Raw genomic sequence first — 15,252 nt, 5'->3', positions numbered from 1 at the left:
GTGGTGTATTTGATCTACTGTAAATCCATATTTGAAACTCTGGAGACAGCAAACAACAAAACCTTTGGTCTGAGGAAATCCTTGTGCTTAATTCTTTATATAATTCATGATAACTTATTCTTTCTTTGTCCCATCCAAGTGTATGAAGTAATTGCGCATAAGAAAACAATGCAATACAGTTATTGGTATTTGTTTCAGTACACTTATTTATTTCAGATAGATCTTATAGGTATTACTGTTAGCTTCAGCTTAAGTTATAGTGCAATGTTTGCACTAACACCATATGTATATACAAATAAAGGCAATGCACAGTTACATCTCTACTTTACATAAGGGTGTCTGCACAATCTCACATTACAGCAACAAAATCCTGCGGTTTTTGGCAAACCGAGTACCAGAAAATATACATTTAGGTCAGTGTTAGGGGGCACTGACCCCCCCTGGCCCCCCTCGAACCGCCCCTGTGTGTAATTAACAAGGATAATCTGGTGTTTTTTAGTCGATGAGTAGTGCAGATATCACTGTAAAATCAATCGACAGTAAGGGGAATACTTACTTCCGGGTGTACAATTCTCCGTTATCCAATGAGAATGGACGCTCACATTGCGTTTAAGGGCAGCCGACACAAACGAATGCCGTGCTTCCATGAGCGTCAAATCCCGCCGCAGATGGGAATACATTGCAATCAGTTGAAAGCTATGTGCGTCCCTTTATGAAGCTGAAGAAGCCTTGGAGCGTCACAACTGCACGCCACGGACACTGACCAAACGTCGCTCCTGGGCGATTATGGAGTGAGAGTGTGTTGGTCTGGCTGCAGCATTCTGAATTAGCTGTAGCATTCTGATGGTGTTTGACAACTCTCTGTATTTTAGACCAATCACGACCAAGCCAAGTTTCAACAGACTCTACTCTTCCTACTTTTTATTCTGAGACGCGTCATGTCAGTGAGGAAATAAACATGAATACAATGAGGAAAAGAAGCAACTTGTTTTCAGTCTGAAGAAACCTCTGTTCTTGTGAAACTGATTTAATCAGAAATGTTAGTTTGTTTATTATTTGACAGCATTGTAACATATTTTTGTTCCTTTCTCATTAAATGTGATTGTTGCTGCTTTAATAATCTGAGTGACATCATTATTAATATTAATGAATAACTCTATTGTAACATACATGTTTTTATATATTGAAGTCGTGCACACATTACTTTATCTTCTCCATTATATATTTTACTTTACTATATATTATTATATTTTATTAAACGTCGCTGAATACTCAACTCTGATTGGTCAAATTAGAAGTTTAACAGGTTGTTAATTCTCGATAACACACCGCTGCCAAGAGATCAGTATTTTAGATTGAGATTAAATCCTTTAGAGTTTATAAGCGTGTGCATTTGATAATCCACGCTGAACAGCAATGGGTCGTCCTCTCTGTTTCTCCTGGGAAAACTGGGTTTAACATTTACTCTGTATTTAAATACTTAGAAATGTCTTTAAAACATTTATTTTATTCCCTGACGAAGAGGTCTGTCAGGGAGTTCATTTAAACCCAGTAACTCTGTATGTTTTTATCTGATTATACAAGTTTAAACTGCATGTAATAAAACTAATAAAAAACGCATTTTATTTTGGATCTGATAAATGATTCGCTGCTCAAACTCGCAGTTGGATTAAACATATTATTTATTTTCCCATCATGCACAAATAACAAATGAACAATTTATAACGACATAGAATCAATAAAACAGAGAAGGTTGAACTATAGCCTGACATAAAGATCTGAATCTGGGTGAGATCATTTCAAATGTGAAGAATATATATCTCTTATTTCCTCTAAAGGAAGCAGATCAGCATATTTGATGAACATGATGTTACTTGGATAAAAGTGTCAGCTAAATGCACGTGTTTCAATTTAATAAAGGTTGACAGTATGATCAAAAAGCAGATTATCAAACTCAATAACAACAAGAATAAAAACATGTTTAGAATAAAGAGCCAGCAGGAGGACGGGTTCAGAGGTCAGTGAACGACCCCTTTAAGAGATATTTATCTCTACCCGCTCTGATCCACTGTCACACACACCTTCAGCGGTAATATCTTCACTTCATCCCCAGTGTAAATGTATGGAAACATCTTCACAGTGAAAGTGTGTGTGAAGGTGTGTATGTGTGTGTTAGTGTCAGGATCAGAGAACGACAGCTTTCCTCTGTTCCAGTCCAGATTCACTCTGACCCTCTGGAGCTTCTTCTGCAGGCTGAGAGGAGTGGATGGAGCTGGTGGTGACCATGCTGAGTATTCACCTTTATAGAAAGCTATTCTCCATAATCCAGACTTCATGCGTCCCTTCCTCTGGGCAGACTTTGCTGACACACCAAGTGCCCAGTATGTACTGTCTGTAACCTGGACATCCCAGCTGTGAGTCCCTGAGTTAAAGCCCTCAGAGCCCAGGACAAGGAGGTGATAATCAAACCTCTCTGGATTATCAGGAAGTTTCTGTCTCCCTCCTCGTCTCACTCTGGTCAGATCTTCAGACAGGAGGAGTAATGGATGAGCAGTGTTTGGGTCCAGGGTGAGAGGAGAGTAGGACACCATGTCCTTCATCTTGCTCCAGATGTTGAAGCTGAGGTTGCCCAGGTGTTTGGCCTGGTCTATCAGAGCTCCTGAGGGCAGCTGTGGAGCCTCCAGCAGGGGGCGCTGCAGCCTCTCCACTGCAGCCTTGTAGCTGTGCAGGAAGGAGACGTCTTCAGCTCTCAGCTCCTCCTCTGTGGCTCTGACTGTGTGTGAAAGAGCCGCTATCTCTCTGCTCACAGCCTCCATCTTCTCCTTCATCATCCTCCTCTTCTGCTCCTCTTCCTCCCTCAGTGCAGCCATCCTGGCCTCCTCTTCCTCTTCTAGAAACTGGTGAAGCTTCTTAAACTGCTCCTTAATCTGCGTCTCTGTGTGTTGAGCCTGGACCTTCATGTGTTCTGCTGTTTGATCAAACTTCACTTTAACTCCTTCAAAGAGCTTCAGTTTCTCCTGAAAGGGCTGCAGAGATTTCTGGAGCTCCTCTCTGAGATCCTGAGCAGCTTCATCGATGGGTGTGATTCTGTGGTTTTTGTGTGTTTTTGAATCTCTGCAGATGTGACACACTGGCTGCTGATGGTCCAGACAGAAGAGTTTGAGTTTCTCAGAGTGCAGACTGCAGAGAGCCTCTGGAGATCTCTGATCTCTCTCCAGTAAGAAGGTCTCACACAGGTTCTTTAAAGCAAAGTTGGGAGGAAGGAGATCCTTTGAATGTTTGCTCTTACAGACTGGACACTCCTTTACTTCTTTTCCATCCCACCAGGTCTGCAGACAGGCTTTACAGAAGCTGTGGCAGCAGGACAGGATGACAGGATCTCTAAAGACTTCCCGACAGACCGGACAGCAGAGATCTTCCTCTAACCTGGAAGCCATGTTGTCTCTGAGTGAAGCTGAAACACAGCAGACAGGAGTATACAGTCAGTCATGGCTCCCCTCCCCCTCCTCTAATGACTTCACTGAAATTCACTTTTGGCGCTTTTCCACTGCAGGACCTAGCACGGCTTAGCACGGTGTAGTTTGGCCCGGCCCGCTTTTTTTGCTTTTCCGCTTGGGGTAGTTCCGGCTCACGGGTACTTTTGTTCTGGTCCTCGAAAATCGAGGTTCCTACCGAGCCAACAACCGAGCTGAATATGCTAAACTAGTGACGTAAACACTCCCGACTGCTGATTGGTCAGAGAGAATCGTCAAAATCGTTGCGCGAGACAGTCCCCAAGCACCATTTTTAAAACAGACGAACTACCGTTAAACAAATCCATAAAGAAATGGCAGCAACAACAAAAAACACGCCGTGGTCGTTTGACGAGGTACAGACGTTACTCCATCTCGTTGCGGATGAAAAAATACAGCGGGAGCTCGACGTCGCAACGCGAAACAACGTCTAGACTAGGCAACGGCTGCAGGATGGTACGTTTTTGCTAACACTCTGTTCTTTGCTTGAAAGCGTTGTATCCCGATCTATTGTAAAGCTCATTTCTAACAAACATGCCTATTTTATCCTTACATTACAGAAACCAGCTCGAGTGCGCTAGAATTTGAAAATACACAACCGGAACAAATCTGCCACTTCCTTACAGAGCCCCTCCTCCAACACACACAAACGCGCACATGTTTTTTAACATGAGTGTGTGCGGGACGATTTCCCTTCGATTCTATTGGCTCTAACGGTCAGAAAGAGATGTCACATGTGTCAATCGAAGAAGGGGGGCCAGAGATAAGGAAAATCCACCCAAATGGCCCCAGAAGAGGTTTGTTTTGCTATATCCGTCTAAAAAGGTCAAATATCACTTGTTTTGCATCAATCTTGATACAGGGTACTTATTATATGTTGTACTTTGGATTCCTAAAGCTTTTAGTCTACTAACCCATCATCCAAGGTTAGTTTTCACTGTAAGTGCAAAATATGTTTTGGACGGACACTATAATCTACAGTTTTTTACCATGTTCAATCTGAATTTTATTTAAAATAAAGAACATCTATATTGAATCTGACTTTTCTACATCCAACTCACAGGTTTATCATTACGTTGAGAAAAAAGATTATTAATGTAACCCTTTTAGAAGGGAAGATATGGTCATTTGTTCTGGGAATGTCATTTTCAAGCCTGAAACCTGAAAAACAGGCTGAGACACTCCCTGAGTTACATGAGAGGAGACAGCGTTCAGCAGAGGAGGCGTGACAGAGCTCCTCCCTCACCTGACTCACCTGAGATAAACCAGGAAACAGTTTGTTATTCTCCCTCACTGCAGAGAGACAGACCGACTGAAAAACAGACGATCAGATTCACCTTCAGACCGCCGAACAGCCGATCGCCCCGCCTACACTGCGTCGTTAACTACCCCAGTTACTAACTGTAATGGAAACGCAGCTTAAAGTTCCCATGTCATGCTTTTCTGGTTATTACCCATCCCCTTGGGTGTTATGTAGCTTTTTCTGCATGTAAACGGTCTGCAAAGTCACAAACCCTCAAAGTACAACCTGTAGCGAGTAAACTCTAACACTTTCTTTTTCCATTTTTTTCTTTCTGGGTACAGTGACGTCACCATATCCAAATGGACCAATCCGTGGAGGTCCTCACACACCAGGATCCCTTGCAACACTATCAAACGCAGTGGGGGGACCTTTAGCGTTGAGCATAGAGCTACCTGAACGTTGGTCATAGACGAGTTGGGATTGCGGAGAAACACTTGTAGTGGACATTTTTATTATATCCTTATATGCTTAAACCAAATGCTTCTTATTTCCTGAGATGTGCTTTATTCTTCTATTCTACTCTCCTTTGGGTTTATTCCCAGGCGCTTCAAGGCCACACAGCTGCTTTGGCTACTGGGAGACTCATACACAGTCACACAAGAACTTCCCTACTCTGAGAACAGTTATGCTATCTACAGCTCAAGGCCAGGTGTCTAATAACAATGTGACCGTGTGAACACAAGAGTTATAACATTCCCACTCTTTTTCTATATAACCTCTGCTTTTTCATTGTACTGCGCACACTCGAGCAGACTATCATATACTCTGTTCGACTTGTGTCTATATTATTATTGTATCATGTATTTTAAGCTTCAAATAAATAACCAAAAAGACAGCTCTGCTCGATTCACCATTTATTTGTTTTGATCACTTTGACTTGTACTCTCCAGCTGTGTTGGGTCCTAGATTTCCATAACAAGTGGCGTTGTCGGCAGGATCTCTGCAAGTTCGATTGGGGACACCTCCGGACGCTGGTGGTCGCTCCAGGATCCTCGGATCCTCCTCTACCTCGACAGAAACCGTACGGGACGAGAGGACCAGCACCGGGGTGGAACCGATTGACTTCACGAGATCCAACGAACTCAAAGGGCTTTCAATACTCGGTGAGATGTACAGAGTCTAAATTGTTTAAAGTTAAACGTAATTAAACTCGACATGACATTTATGAGAGGGACTGCTCGAAAGTAGGATATTTGGGATATCTGTATCATCGACGGATGAAAAAATAGTGTTTTGGTAACACGGGTGTTTTGGTAACACTTAAAGACTTTGTTATGGGAGCAAAGCAGGGTAGGGGATTTGTACATTCTCCTGAGGGTCCGATTATGGATGTCATGCGAGCAAAATATGGTGAAGACAGTCTGTCTAAATTAAATATATGGATGGAAATGTTCGGATTTCCTAAGGGAGGTTTTTTGAGTAAATTAAAAATCAAGAACCTAAAGAATAAATTACAAGAGTATGAAGATGGAATGAAGGGTAAAAATAAAGTTAAAGTAAAAGACTTATAGAAAACTGGACACTCACAGAAAGTGTTTATAATACTGGGGAGTAAAAAAAGGCAGTTGGCCTTGGGCATTAAAATACAATATTAAGGTTGAAGATGAATGTGAAGAAAAGAAGGAAAATACATTATTTCCAAAAGACATGTAAACCCCAGACATCTCTGTGTCCTTCCATTGCAGGCCTGAATGACCTCTCCTCGACTCTGGGTATCCCTTCCTTCCTCCGGCGTACAACCCTGGCAATCCGGTTGGAACACCTCAACCACCTACACCGCCACTACAAGTCCCAGCCATGCAGTCAGCGTCAACTACAAGCTCGTCCACCCCCATCAGGCCCAAGTAGATGGGGACAACAGCGGGATAAACAAACCCGATGCCCTAGGAGACCAAGCAGGTGTTTGGGAGACACACCTCAGTAATGCCTTTCTCAACGGACTCACAGACACAGCGCAAGCTAAGCAAAATGCTGGCCGCTCACAATACCGAGGGAGAGGCAGAGGAGGTTTTCAGAGGTAGAGGACGAGAAGCAAGACCTTCAAGTGTGGCAGTGTTGAACATTGGATTATGGGACTGCTCACAGAACACTGGCAGTGGAGACAGAGGGGGACAGCAAGGACGGGGCCACCATTCACAAAGACTGACCTACACCAGATGGGGAGGAAGGGGCCCAATCGAGCGAGACGGAAATTCAGCCAGCAGCATCTAACCAGAGAAGTGACACACACACACACACACACACACACACACACACACACACACACACACACACACACACACACACACACACACACACACACACACACACACACACACACACACACACACACACACACACACACACACACACACACACACACACACACACACACACACACACACACACACACACGCATCATACATGCTATTGAGAAATTAGAAGAATTAGAGAACATGTCTGTGGTTAAAGAGGGTACATATTTGAAATATGACAGTGAATGTTTGCATTAAGAAATGTCCCACACTGACTTTGGCAGTCATGGGTGTTGATGTTACATTTTTGGTTGATTCTGGGGCTACACATTCTGTGGTAAAAAAGGGCAGATTTGCCTGAATGCAAATGTAGTGATAGATTTATTCACTCAATAGGAGCTGGGTAACTGTAAAGGAGAAGTTTCTGTACCACTTCAGAGTAAAGACAACGGTGATGACAGTCATCCATTCCCACATCATTAAAAAAACAGTTATTTTATCATCTGTCTGCCCAACACATTTACTGGGCAGAGATCTGATTCTCCGGTTCGGCTTGGACCTAATTTTTCCACAAATGAGGGTCTTAAAGTCCGACAGCCATCTCCTACGATGGTTCAAAAAAGTGTCATTTGATGATAAATAACTGGTGAATGTGTATCAATGGGCTGCTGACATATCCTGATTCTCAGGCGTTGTTGCGTTTGACTGATCAACGTGTTTTTCCACCTGCTGTGTGGAGGCTTCTCATTTGCATTGTACTACTAACGTGGTTGAAAGATCCGTGTAAATGCTATGATGAGAGTTTTTCTGTTAGAATGTGTGAATGATGAGCTCATGTTTAAAACTATGTATTGGAGTTTGCTGGTTCTGTTACACTCACACCCACAACCACACAACACAAACTGTGTCAAATCCCAGGGGCGGTCCACACATTTCACTAGCCAGGGGGGCCCACTGACAGATGAAGGGATTTTGGTCCAATCGTTAAAGATTGGGAGTCAGTCACTGATTGGGCACCTACACACACAGAATATGTCATGTACTCTATGTCACGTGACGTGTATCAAATGAAAATGTGCACGAACGTAGCCGTTCTGCGCACATTGCTGTTGGTTGAGGATGATGAGGTAATTCTCATATCTCTGAGCTTCCTGCCGCGCTTTCAGATGTGCCATACTCACTCTGGGCAGCTCACAGATATGACGTAGGTTTAATGTCCACGTTCCGTCCCGTACCCATTTAAACGTGAAGCTGTTGATGGCATTCGGCCAGTGTTTACCTCTCTGCTTAAACAAGGGGTCATTATTCCGTGTAACGATTCCAGTGTTTCCTGTCAAAAAGATCAGAGACAAACCTCCTGACGAGTGGAGATTTGTCCAGGATTTACGATGTAAATGCAGCTGTGCATGCACGCTCATCCGGAATCCTTATCTGATTATTTCCCAAGTTCCAGCCTGTGCAACATATTTACTGCCATAGATGTCTCAAATGCATTTTCAGTGTTCTGGTACACAAAGACAGTCCATTTTTGTTCACATTTGAATATAATGGTAAACCTTACACATTCACACGTTTGTGTTAAGGCTAAATGGTAAAAAAGTCCAATATGTACAAAGAACAGTTACATTTTTGGGTCATGTCATTTCAGGAGAGGGGAAAACGCTTTCAGATAAGCGTATTTCATCATTGGCTGCTCTGCCAAAACCTGTCACTAAGCGACAGATGATGTCACTCTTGCGTATGTGTTCATAACACAGAGCTGTTGCTATGCTTGCTGTGATGTTACATTAGTCCGTTCTCTGCTTGTAATTATGCCGTTACAAGCTTCAAAGTTGTATTTATCATCTGAATTTGCCGAAACAAGTTTAATATTCTGAAAGCCAATACTTTGTTTATTCGAAAACAGATGAAAACAAACTGTCTTTTATATAACATGGAAGTTATACAAGTAAAACTACACGTTGCTTTAATCCCATGTAATTGTAGAATGAACACAGTCTTCCTTTGAAGATGTATAAGTCAGGTGTCTTGAGTAGTCAATATTAATCATTGTACACATTAGTACATATTATTTTCCACTTGTTACCATTGTGAGTCAATTTGTATGCAGCTCTGTGTGATTTTGTAGCTACAATTCAGACTAATACACTACCAGAAGTGGAATAAGTACTCAGATATTGTACTTGAGTAAAGGAATAAGTACCAGAGTGTTACAGTAACAGTCCTGCATTCAAAAGGTTCCTCAAGTAAAAGTAGAAAAGTATTATCAGAATATAGTGAAAGTAAAGACAGTAAAAGTAGTCGTTGTGCAGATTGGTCCATTTCAGAATAATATATATGATATGTTTTATAATGATTGATCATGAAAGTGTTCTCAAAGCTGGTGAAGGTGCAGCTAGTCTGAAGTACTTTGTATACTGCAGGGTAGCTTGTGGATTTACTCCTCTGGAACTAAAGTCTGATTTAACACTTGATTATATTTCACATCATTCATCCACATCTGTGAAGTAACTAAAGGTATTACATACATGTAGTGGAGTAAAAGTACACCATGTACCTCTGACTTATGTTCACTGCCAATCTAAAAGGACCTCAAAAATAGTAATCAATAATGTATTGAAAAGTTATTTGCTGATTGGTTTTTATATCGGCTCAGCCAGGTTATATGGGAGGCCCAGTCTACGTACACTCTAAAAACAAATGCCTTGGCTTAACAAAGAAAATCAAGGCAATAGGTTGCATCGATGGTTATTGAGTTAAGACAACTTCTATTGAAATGTTGTTAAAGCAACAAAGTTATTTGGGTTAGGGGAGAAGGCTTCTCCTCTACAATCAGAGGTGTTTTCAATTACCACTTACTTAATAATTGATAGCATAAACACAAGTTTTTAAGTTGATTACTCCAAAAGTTCCAACTTGTTTTACCGTATGATTTAAATGTAATCTTAAATTGTATGTACTTAATTACCACATGTTGAACATGAACACATGTTTTTTAAGTTGACAACCATTTAAAAATTAAGTTGCTCCAAATAATATTGTATTCAATAGGGTTTTTTCTCTTAGCTTTTTCATGTTTTTGCCTTTAAAGAAAGAAATTAATTGATTCCACAACAAATATATTAGGCAATTCACTTTTTATTTTTGAACTGCAGGTGTTTATTTCAACACATGATGTTTCAAAAGGAGAGACTTCATTTAGTTTGAACATTGCCTGAAGACGGTTGACGAACTTCTCATGGTGTGCACACCTAGACCGGACTTAAAAGACAGACAAGTTTTTTATTGTTTAAACTTAAAAGACGTTCCTCTGACCAACGCTGACCTCATTTTGTATGTTGATGGGTCTGCCTCTCGCGACCAAGGGGGCACTAATCGGGTGGGTAATCGCAAGCAGTACAGACCCAGTTTCCCTAGGAAATGCGTCTGCTGACTCAGCCGCAAAGGCAGCTGCTCTGATTCCTCTCGCACCTCACGCACACTCATTTGTTAAAATCCCTGTCTCCTCCTTCACTGACAAAATGTCATCACTGACTTCCATGCAGCAGCTAGCTACGCCAGTTGAGAAGGCTCAATGGAAGGCTGCTGGGGCTGTTTTTGACCTAACCTCCAGCATCTGGGTGGGTCCAAATTCATTTCGCTAAGTTGACACATGGGTGGGATCATGTGTCAAAAGGAGGGATGTTAGAGTCTATCAATCAGGAGTGGTTCACAAGGGGGTTCACAGTAACAGCTCAAAAGCACTGTGAAGCATGCCTAATCTGCATTATGCAAAATTCTGGTAGACCAGTAAAGGTTACAGGACCCGGAGCACATCCACCTCCCACCAGGCCATTTGAGCACCTAATGCTGGATTTCATTGAGCTTAGCCCATCAGAGGGTAAGAAGCACTGTCTGGTGGTGGTCGACATGTGGTCCAAATGGGTTGAAGCTTTCCCAGTAAAAGCACAGACAGCAAATGCTGTGGCAAAGGCACTACTGAGGGAAATCATTCCTAGATGGGGACTACCAGACAAAATGTCTAGTGACAACGGTTCACATTTTGCTAATGAGGCCATTACGCAGATAGGAGAATACATGGGCATGGACATCAGAAAGCATTGTACCATCCACAGAGTGGGGGTGGGGTGGAAAGAGAGAACGGCACAATAAAACAAAAAATAGCAAAATGCTGTGCAGACACAGGTCTGTCATGGACACAAGCTCTGCCCATTGTGCTGATGTACATGCGGATGCGGAAAAGAACACGGAGTCAACTCAGCCCATTTGAAATCCTTTTTGGGGCTCCTCCACAGATTGGACTCAAGGCTCCAGGATGTCCTCTTCCCTCCACAACTTTGTGTGAGGATGCTATGTTGTCATATTGTGTTAACCTATCATCCACTTTAGCGACTGCCACTGGTCCACTTCACCATCTCCAACCCGGCGATTTCGTGCTGATCAAGGATTTCCGGAGAAAGAGCTGGAAATCCAATCGTTGGCAAGGTCCCTACCAGGTGCTTCTCGTCACCCAGACAGCGGTCAAGGTCGCCGAGAGAGCTACGTGGGTCCACGCCAGCCACTGCAAGGTCGTGGTCACAGGAAAGGAGAAACGGTAGAAACAGAAGACGACAACAAGTGATGTGTCCAAGTCACCAACAGATGACAACAAGGGACATGTCCAAGTCACCAATAGAAACAGATGACAACAAGTGACGTGTCCAAGTCACCAACAGATGACGACAACAAGTGACGTGTCCAAGTCACCAATAGAAACAGATGACAACAAGTGACGTGTCCAAGTCACCAACAGAGATGACAACAAGTGACGTGTCCAAGTCACCAACAGATGACAACAAGTGACGTGTCCAAGTCACCAACAGAGATGACAACAAGTGACGTGTCCTAGTCACCACCAGCACCACACTTGCACTACATACACCAAAACACACTACACACAAGGTGTCACGAGCGAGTGCCAGCTGAGCGGTTCCATATGCTCTCTGGTTCCTCGTTTGTGTTATCGGTGTGCAGAGTCTGACTGTCCGTGTCACGAAATCGACCGAGAGAATACACTCACACACACCATGGAACATTTCCCCCTCGTGATGAGGGCTCGCCTGGAGAGACGACAACGCAACCGTGAGCAATGTGAATACTACTGGAGAGCCTGGACACTCATAGAATGGTTCCTCTGCATACTTGCCATGATAGTTGTGTTAGGACTAGTCCTATATTTTATGTATCCATGGTCAGCATACAGCATGTCAGCCAAAATCGAGGTATCTAAGAGGTACATGGGGAAAGCAGGACGAACCACATTTATTTTATTTTGTTGTCTGTATGTATGTATCCGGCGCCGACCCGTGTGGCACATTTTACATAGACATCGCGCCCAAAACTCAGACCCCGGAAAAGCGTAAGCAACCTTTGACGCAACTGTTGACATCCATAGGTACATCTACATTTAATCTATACATAGGCGACCATAGCAACATTGATGTGGGTCAGACCAGTAATGGGATCACCGGTAACGTCTGGTGGCACACTCTGAGATCATTCTTGCAGGCCGCAGGACAAAATGGGTCATGTTATGCATGCACCCTTTTCCCCCATGACTCATCAATGTCCGTGCCAGTTCGTCCGCGCTCTCTGACCCAGGTTGAACACCTCTGTGCGTTTATGGCTCTGACAAGGCCCATCAAGGGTGAAGACCGCGTAACCGAGTGGCGTTATGCTAGGCAGCTTCCCCCACCATGCAGTAATCGGTCTAACTCCTCTTTGCGTGCATCCACGCTTGATACCACATACGCAAAGTACCAACCCGTCAGCCATGTGCACCCTAGTCATTTGAGAGAGATGAAACACAGCCTATGCATCCAGAGAGTGTACCACAAAACATCTCTTACACCACCTTATTTTTTCCTAGGCACTACTACTGGTTGTACTCGTATCCTACGGAACACATGCAGTTACGGTGCTTACAAAATCTCGTATTGTCACATATCCGGTGCCCCTGAAAGCGATCATTTTTGGCCTATTAATCAGTTGTACCTGTTTGATTATCCCAATACTGAAGAAATGCGTTTCCAGCATGGTATCCTCAGCTTTCGTTCAGTATAATGCTATTCCATTACACGACAATCCTTTGCGCCACAGTGAGATAGACCAGCTAGAATCAGAAGAGTTTGATTCAGACACTACAATATAATCATGTGTGTATCTCCTCTCTTATGCTTACATTATATTGGAGTCTGTCCTCCACAAAAACAGCCAGTTTTCTATGATATATTTGTGATGTGTTTACTTAAACCAGCGATGGAGTGTATTCATTGATGTGTTATATCAGTCTATCCTGTCATTTGTTTTTTTTATTGATCAAGTATGATCAAAAGGGGAGAATGTACATTTTTATTATATCCTTATATGCTTAAACCAAATGCTTCTTATTTCCTGAGATGTGCTTTATTCTTCTATTCTACTCTCCTTTGGGTTTATTCCCAGGCGCTTCAAGGCCACACAGCTGCTTTGGCTACTGGGAGACTCATACACAGTCACAAAAGAACTTCCCTACTCTGAGAACCGTTATGCTATCTACAGCTCAAGGCCAGGTGTCTAATAACAATGTGACCGTGTGAACACAAGAGTTATAACATTCCCACTCTTTTTCTATATAACCTCTGCTTTTTCATTGTACTGCGCACACTCGAGCAGACTATCATATACTCTGTTCGACTTGTGTCTATATTATTATTGTATCATGTATTTGAAGCTTCAAATAAATAACCAAAAAGACAGCTCTGCTCGATTCACCATTTATTTGTTTTGATCACTTTGACTTGTACTCTCCAGCTGTGTTGGGTCCTAGATTTCCATAACACACTCACTCAGCCTTGTCTTTTCTCAGCCGCGCTACTGCGCGGAGTTTCGCCGGCACATACACTGACTGCCTTATCTTTTCTCAGGCTGTGAGTGTTTGGCGAACAGCCAGGCTGTGAGTGTGTGTCAGTGTGTGTGAGTGTGTGTGTGTGTGTGTGTGTGTGTGTGTGTGTGTGTGTGTGTGTGTGTGTGTGTGTGTGTGTGTGTGTGTGTGTGTGTGTGTGTGTGTGTGTGTGTGTGTGTGTGTGTGTGTGGTGCTCAGGCTGAGTTTCGCGGTGTCTCGCTGTCTCACAGACCCCACGCAGCAACCAGGAAACGAGACCAGTAATCCAGCTCACACTGTCCGCTCCTCGAGCCTCAAAGGGCGGAGCAGCGAGCCCCGCAACGTCCCGCCAACACAGCACCCAGACCCCACGCAGCATTCTCATCTGTTTGCCATTACTGGTGTCATTTTCTGGCTGCTCACGCCATTGTAACACATAATCACTGATGTTCAGCTGTAACGGTGGTGGACTCATCAGAACAGAGTGGGCGAGCTGACCAATCAGAGCACAGTGGGCTCATAGGGAGGGGGGAGAGGCAGGAGCTCCAACAAGCCGTTTAGGACAGAGAGTGAATACACATACTATACAGAGATGCTGTATGAGAAACCAATGTGAGTTTGGAACATTGAACAATGTAAATCTGTTCTAGTAGACCTCAACAATGGAATCGAAATGGCCATGACATGGGACCTTTAAAGTGAGCATGGCCTACCAAGGCCAAACTAAACCCTGCTAAGCTGTGCTAGGTCCTGCAGTGTAAAAGCGCCATTTGAGTATTGTTTGGAGTCAGACTCACCTTCAGGGGGAGGAGGGTCCGCAGGTTGAAGCAGCAGTGTTGTAGTTTCCACTTTTCTCTCCTGTAGCTGAACTCAGAGGAAGTTGTTAGTTTGGTCTGAAGGTGAATCTGATCGTCTGTTTTTCAGTCCGTCTGTCTCTCTGCAGTGAGGGAGAATAACAAACTGTTTCCTGGTTATTGCAGCTTCCGGTTTTGGCTATGTGTCAGTCTCACACACATACATTACCAAATAAGGAGATACCTACCAGAGATAGGTCAAATCCACCCAAATGACCCCAGAAGTGTTTTTTGTGTGCTAAATCTCTCTAAAAAGGTCAAATTTCACTTGTTTTGCATCAATCTTGATACAGAGTACTTATTATATGTTGTAGTTTGGATTCCTAAAGCTTTTAGTCTACCATCCCATCATTCAAGGGTGGTTTTCACTATAAGTAATCTTTTTTTTTTGGACGGACACAATCATTTACATTTTTTTACTGTGTTCAATCTGAATTTACTTTATAAT

The 15,252-nt window shown here is 43.1% G+C and overlaps 1 protein-coding gene across 1 annotated transcript; it reads right to left on the bottom strand.

The window, feature by feature from the left end:
• Positions 1–1,664: 1,664 nt before the first annotated feature.
• On the bottom strand, positions 1,665–14,906 carry LOC117457430 (E3 ubiquitin-protein ligase TRIM39-like). The gene is made up of 2 exons (XM_034097520.2): positions 14,748–14,906; positions 1,665–3,454 (listed from the first exon to the last, which is right to left on the bottom strand). The coding sequence occupies exon 2, from the start codon at positions 3,435–3,437 to the stop codon at positions 2,052–2,054; it is 1,386 nt and encodes a 461-aa protein (XP_033953411.1). The 5' UTR covers positions 3,438–3,454; positions 14,748–14,906; the 3' UTR covers positions 1,665–2,051.
• Between the last annotated feature and the right edge of the window lie 346 nt (positions 14,907–15,252).

This window comes from Pseudochaenichthys georgianus, chromosome 13, assembly GCF_902827115.2.
Source record: "Pseudochaenichthys georgianus chromosome 13, fPseGeo1.2, whole genome shotgun sequence".
NCBI lineage: Eukaryota > Metazoa > Chordata > Actinopteri > Perciformes > Channichthyidae > Pseudochaenichthys > Pseudochaenichthys georgianus.
Note: the sequence above shows the minus strand (reverse complement) of the source record. Positions and strands in the feature narration are given on the sequence as shown.